Source organism: Cynara cardunculus, assembly GCF_001531365.2.
Source record: "Cynara cardunculus var. scolymus isolate 2C chromosome LG 2, CcrdV1, whole genome shotgun sequence".
In the NCBI taxonomy this organism is placed as follows: Eukaryota; Viridiplantae; Streptophyta; class Magnoliopsida; order Asterales; family Asteraceae; genus Cynara; species Cynara cardunculus.
Window position 1 is genome coordinate 463,812 of NC_037529.1, and position 6,708 is coordinate 470,519.

A 6,708-nucleotide genomic window follows, 5' to 3' on the forward strand; every position below is an offset into this window, starting at 1 on the left:
AATTTCATTTTGAGTATTGAGTAATCTGGCCAATTTCTTGGTGTTCTTATGAAATAATGTTATTCAAAAGTTGAGATACGTAATCGTCTTTACATTTTGATAAAGTAACAATTAAATCTATTTGGTTTCGTTGAGGCTTCCGAATTAGATTTTTGAAATCTTGCATCCAAAGCCTCATTAAGTCGAGCTTATAAGCTTATGGCTTTGAGTTGATGTTTTTCTAGTCCTATAAAGCTAATTGCACATTTTTAGACTTGAGAGCTTATTCAACGTCTTAATTGCGATTAAGATCCGGCTAAAGAGCTTGTTTTAGCCGGTGTTTCTTAAGGAAAAACATAGGTCGTTAAAGCTTATTAACGACTATAATCAACTTGGTTTTATTCATTACGTTTACGTTATTGTAATCGATGATTAGTACCACCTTCTTAATCAAAAGTGACTAATGTTGGGTTTTTATTTATTTGCTTTAAGTTGATTTTAATTATATGCTTAGCTTAATTAATCAAATCCAAMCCCCCCCCCTTCGTATTTACTTTTATTYAGTCAACTTGTACTTGATTAGTTTGGCTATAATAAGTTGAAACCGAGTCTCTGTGAAATCGAACCGACTTACCGCTATTACAATTTTGGTTGTAATTTGCCGTAGTTGGAACTTATTATTTGTCGGACTCGGCATCCGTCAAGACCTAAAAAACCAATACCTAAGAACTGCCATAATAACAATTTAACAATGATATATCTAACAATGCCGATATTTAACCACACAAACAAAATTACTAGGAGTTTAAAACAATTTTTATGTACTTGACAATTCATAGGTCAGAAATTTAAACAACTTTTACATTAACAAAAAAATTAGGTTTTTTTATTGGTAATTAAATCAATAAAATGGTGTTAATTTAAGCAGATAAAGGTTTAAGAAGTGATCTTCATTCTTTGATCAATCCTAATTGACAAGTTCCACTAGATCAAACACTAATGAGAAACATCGCATCAACTTCCTTCCAAAGCACAATTCATGTTGCTTTGAGATTAGAAATGATCAACGATCCAAATACATTGTTTGACTTCTCACCTTAAACTCATATTTAGAAATGAGCACAATTCATTTTCAACAAACCATTGGACCAATTTTGCATGTTTACTCTAATATTTAAAAACAGATATTTAATAACCCTACAAAAAATAGTAAATATATAAATCAAGAAACCATAAACCAAGTGACAATTAAGAAAAATCAATCTTAATATCCAAAACGAAACCTTAATTTAGTGTTAGAAGAACATTGAAATCAAAGGAATGCATATCCAATTGAGGCTTCAATTTCAATTTCAAGTGCAACCAACATTGATTTTTAATCAAAATCCAAATGGAAATGTTAACACTCAAATCATCCAACAATACCCAAAAAAGATGACTAACAAAAAATTTCATCACAACAAGTACGTCTAATAGATGACCAAATTTAAAGATAGGAAGAGTATAGAACTGAAATCAAAGAGTACCACCTCGGAGAGCTTAGTTTCTAAAGCCTCGACTGTTTCTTCTACCTCTAGCCTTCTCGAATTTCCTGCCCTTCGCTCGCACATACGGCTTGGTGTGGCTGTGTGGCACACCAGGAGCCTTTCCAAAGTGTCGCACTGCTTCACGACAATTCTTTGGACCTCTTAGCAGAACCTGCAATGCCCACCCAATTGGATCATGTGTTAAGGAATGATGATGTGGGTTACTAGCAATCGACTTAAAAGCTATAAAAATATTTATGGTTAACCTTGTTTTAAGTGTGTAAAAAATAAGTTCAATGAAACATAAAGTATCAAATAATTGACCATGAACTGCCATAAAAGATTTTCAGAACAGAGAAAACACTGTTTCCCACAATCTAATGTGTGTCAACTAGCAACAAAATGAAATGGTATGTTAACAAATAAGATTAATACATGTATAAGAGGAAAACGCAAGCAACAATGCTTATGTTGGGCCAATAAAAGACAGTGTAGCATATTAGAGCATCTCCAACAAATTCCCTAAAATTTCTCCAAAATAAAGAACTAAAAGTCAAAATCTCAAAAGAAATCACATTTATCAACAAAAGATTCCCCATTTGGAGAATCCAACCTAGATTATAATATTAAAATATTTCATTTTCTATTATTATTTCACTCCCAAAATATTTATTTTCAAAGTTCCCTATAGGTGGTCTCAAATGGTAATTATTTCAGGGGTGTTCTCCATATTTGAAGAAAAAACCCTTCTCTCTCCTACTTTCTCCATTTTGGAAATGGTTTTAGGGATGATGTTGGAGTAAAATATTAGCTCAAAATCCCCATTTTGAAGAAGCTGTTGGAGATGCTCAAAGAGAAAATGTGAATGGAGTGTATGTGTGGTCATATTGTGAGAGAGATGATTAAGAAATAGGATTTGAAAATTAAGATTGATAAAAAAATATTGTTTTGGGTGCCATTTATGATGTTCTAATCATATCACAATGTGAACTTTTGGACACAAGTCAGTAGATGAAACTTGCATGTCCCTATATATGAATATTGTGGAAATATTCAAAATCTTTAAGTAGAAGATTAAAAAGGGCTTCTTCTAAGATTGTGCTTGTTCTCAACCAATCATGACCTAAGGCCCTAGAGGAGCACACCTTCGCAATTTCAGATTTGTTTCATCATGATACGTCCAACTAGCTTGAGATAAAATGTTTTATGTTGTTCTAATGTTTGGTTATATTCCATCAACAATATTTTCAAAGGTTCGTCTAGCTGAGAAACAAATGTTTGGGTTATTATGCATCACAATCTCTTTCTTTCACCCGATTATATCACAATGAGTTACACTTAGCAGCACATTTGTGGCATATAAAATTTCGAACATGTTTCTTCATTGTTACTTGGTTGTTTCAATTTTTCATAGCACCAACTTTTCATTGAGTTATATACTAACATGTTGAAGCAAATAATTGTAAAACACAAGTGCATAACTGCACAAATGCACCTCAAGGTAATAAAGTTGTTTACTTGAGACGTTTGTGAATAAGGGAATAAAGAACATACAGTGTTCTGTCCAAGAGGAGCTCTAAGAGCCAGTTGGTCAAATGTCAAGCATTCTCCACCAGCTTTCTCAATCCTTGCCCTTGCAGTCTCAGTAAACCTCAAAGCAGTAACCTTCATACAAGGGATCTCATGCACCCGAACATCATCAGTAACTGTACCGACAATCACAGCAATCTTGTCCTCCTGACGTTATAAAACCAACCATTACAATTCATTATAAAATATCGTAGGCAGCAACTCATAAGAAAATATAGATAACCATGTATATAATCTAAGTAGTATATGAAACCATATCACAATGTATATTTCCTCTTTAACTTTTTTATGCCAAAAGCAAAATAGCATATAAACAGAAGTTAGACCGGCGTTTTATACAATAATAATGGTTCGAAATTCGAGCAAGTACCTATACATGTAGATACGGCATTAAAACGTGTTTGCAGGTAAATCAAGTAAAATGCTAGCAATAGAACGATATAATCAACATGTATATATGTTTGTAAACCAATTTAAAACAAATACCTTGCCAGACATGTAACGAATCAACCGAGATAAAGAAATCGGAGGTTTATTAATTTTGCTCATGAACAGCCTCTTCAATATCACAGCATTGAAGTTGCTTCCTGTCCTCCTCACTAAGAACCGATAAAGCTGATCGAAACAATAAAACGACAAGCATATATGTCAGTATCTTCATTATTTAAAAAGGAAAGCAATAAAATGTACTTGAGGTAAGTGAATACCTTGACAAGGAGCTTGAGGTAGATATCATCGGATCTAGGGGCGGTTCTTTTGGTCTTCTTGCTCTTTCCACCTGCAACTAGATCTATACCCTAAATCACAAACATTAAGTGAATTAGCGTGCAATAGTAAGAAGATAGAATCACAGAGGAGAATTAGGGTTGAGGAAAATCACGATACCATGGGGACGGCGGTTGCTGGTACCTGCAAAAAGAAAAGGTGTGCCCAGGGGAAGGGGGAGTGAAGCTAGGGTTTATGAACACAACGCGAACGTTTGAGTGTATGTCAATATAACACAAACCCGGTTTGGGCTTTAGCGAACAAGCCCACTTTAACAGTGGTTATCGGAGCCCATTTGTTTTTGGTGCTAAAGCTTGATAGGAGTTTGCTTACTTAGAATGATTTCTAAAGACTAAATAATGAAATTTGTCAAAAATAAATTAGAATGGAATGTTTGATTGTTTTCAGCTTTCATCAACTATTGGATTGATATGATGTTGTAATGTGTCAAATGAATTGAAATTTGTCTGTTTAATTTATAAAATAATTAGAATGAAATATTGGAAATTGACAAAAATGACCTTTCTTTGATATATTTTTTTAATCTAAAAAAATATATAAATTATCATTGTTTCCATGAATTTGTTTTTAATTTAGATATTTGAATTATAATGAATAAAAAAATTTAAAAAATATTTGACCAAGTTTTACCCTCTTCTTCCCCATCATAATCCCTTTTTTCCAAGAGTGGGTCCATTTTATCTTCCCCATTGGTAACAAAATCCAGAGGAAGTAGGAATAGTAACGATAACAAACTTGATAAAGAAAAACGATGAAGCATAAAATAGTAGTAGTAACAAAACCGATAAAGCATAAACAATAAACGTAACAACATCGATGAAGAAAAATAATCCAGAGGAAGCAGTAACAATAACAAAATTGATAAAGAATTCGAGATCGTAACCCACATATTCAATCAGTAGAGACAATCCAGAGTTGGAAGTCGATAAAGCAACAGTCTAGAGAAAGCAGAGAAATAAGTCGATCGGTGGAGACAGTCCATATCTACGATTGATGGAGTAGAGAAACCAGAGGGTGAGGAAACGATCGATGAAGCAGATAAATAACGTAAGGCTAGGGTTTTATGTTTCAATGAGGGTATTTTTGTCTATTTTAAAATATTTGTTGGAATGGATTTCAATTCAATCTCTTCTGTAAAATAATGTTGAAATCCACATTTGAATGAATGTCTATGATTCAATTCCATTTCATGGCTAACCAAACATCGGAATGAAGTTTGGTTAGAAATTAACCATTCTGATTATGTCGGAATCCGATGAACCAAACCTCCCCTTAAAGATGACTAAAAATTGGTTTATGGGCTGGGTTGTTTCAAATCGGTCCCTTTAAAATTGGGTTGGCAGGTCGTTGTCCTGACCAAAAAACCTATGATCGATCTAAGCCCGGTTACCATTTATGGTCTCTGTCTCATCAAGTCGGTTGCAAATCCTGTCAAGGGTCCGACATGGTTTTTGAAAATCTTAAATTTATTTTTACACAAAAAATGTTATATTTGTTAAGAATTACTACTTATGAGTTTTAGCATTGTAATACACCTTAAATAATACATTAAATGGATAAAAAACTTAAAAAACTTGAAAATCTTTTAAAAATCTTATAAAAATTTATGATATAATTTATAAAAATTCTTTTTTATTTAAAAGTCGGGCTTAAACATGACCGGTCTCGAGTAGGGCCTTGAAATTCCATAAATAATGTAAACGGTCCAGCCGTCTAGAACCGTCAGTCCATAACCAGTCACAATCGGTCATGGGTCGGGTCCAGTTAGATCTTCTATTGTTCTCTACTAGGATTTACCAAAACAACCTTTGATGTGTTAAATTGTTGACCAAAATACCTAAAACCATATCAATGTGCACGAACATAACGTTTTATACTAGCCTTATAAATTATTTAAAATAATATGTTAATTACCAAGGTAACTGAAAAAATTATAGAATGTCATATTTTACAGATTTAGAGAAGTTTTTGAACAACTGTGGAAATGTAGAAGCAATGCATTAAGTTTTTTAATCTTCTTGAAATGATTGTTATTAAATTAATATTTATAAAACAAAATGTGTACAGCTAATTGAACAGTGCTACCATGTAGCATAATTGTATAACGTAAGAGTTTATACTTCAAACCTTGCTTCATATGCTGTATAAAAAACATGATCTCATTTAATCTTGTTGACAAAGACCACCCTTTGGTCTCGTAAAGGTATATTTCTCCAGCGTCTACCTAACGCCATGATATTGTGGCTTATTGAGGCATATGCCTATTGCAACAAAATATCGTATGTATGCACGTGGGCTTACATTAAATCATACAACCTAATGAAAATGATGTGTTCTCATGTACAAAGTGTCGGGGACGAATGTGCAATGTAAATACCACTTCATGATAAAATAAAACCACACAAGACGTGAGATATTGATGTTGTTTTGTAACTGGCCTTGTAAAGTTGCCCCATGACCTCATAATAATGGTCATCGAGATGCATCTCATGTGCTTTTTGAGCTACAGTTAACTATGTGACGTAATGCCTCTTAATAGGAATGCACCTACCGAGCAACATCCCAAATCCATCTTTGGTTACACAAACGACTCTTGACCATTATTGTGCAATGAGAAAGGCATAGTGATCATATGATGTAGCCATATCTATACTATCTTATAAAGCATTTGGCTAAAACTCTTAAAACCGTTCAGCCCTAAACGATTTCATCCCATATATGAATTCATGTAACTAACTGCAGATAAACACAATCAAATACAGAATAAACATCTTATTTTAAATGTTAAAAATCTAAAATATAATTAGTATAATCATTAATTATAACA

At 33.0% G+C, this 6,708-nt stretch overlaps 1 protein-coding gene across 1 annotated transcript; it reads right to left on the minus strand.

The window, feature by feature from the left end:
• Nucleotides 1–1,295: 1,295 nt before the first annotated feature.
• On the minus strand, nucleotides 1,296–4,069 carry LOC112506579 (60S ribosomal protein L18-2). Its single transcript, XM_025110725.1, has 5 exons — nucleotides 3,981–4,069; nucleotides 3,803–3,892; nucleotides 3,582–3,710; nucleotides 3,060–3,242; nucleotides 1,296–1,677 (listed from the first exon to the last, which is right to left on the minus strand). The coding sequence occupies exons 1-5, from the start codon at nucleotides 3,981–3,983 to the stop codon at nucleotides 1,519–1,521; spliced, it is 564 nt and encodes a 187-aa protein (XP_024966493.1). The 5' UTR covers nucleotides 3,984–4,069; the 3' UTR covers nucleotides 1,296–1,518.
• Between the last annotated feature and the right edge of the window lie 2,639 nt (nucleotides 4,070–6,708).

Excerpts from the sequence above, each read along its gene's own strand:
- LOC112506579 (XM_025110725.1), bottom strand. Across the intron at positions 3,243-3,581 it reads TTCGTTACATGTCTGGCAAG|GAGGACAAGATTGCTGTGAT; the intron begins GTATTTGTTTTA and ends TTATAACGTCAG. Across the intron at positions 1,678-3,059 it reads CTCCTCTTGGACAGAACACT|GTTCTGCTAAGAGGTCCAAA; the intron begins GTATGTTCTTTA and ends TGGGCATTGCAG.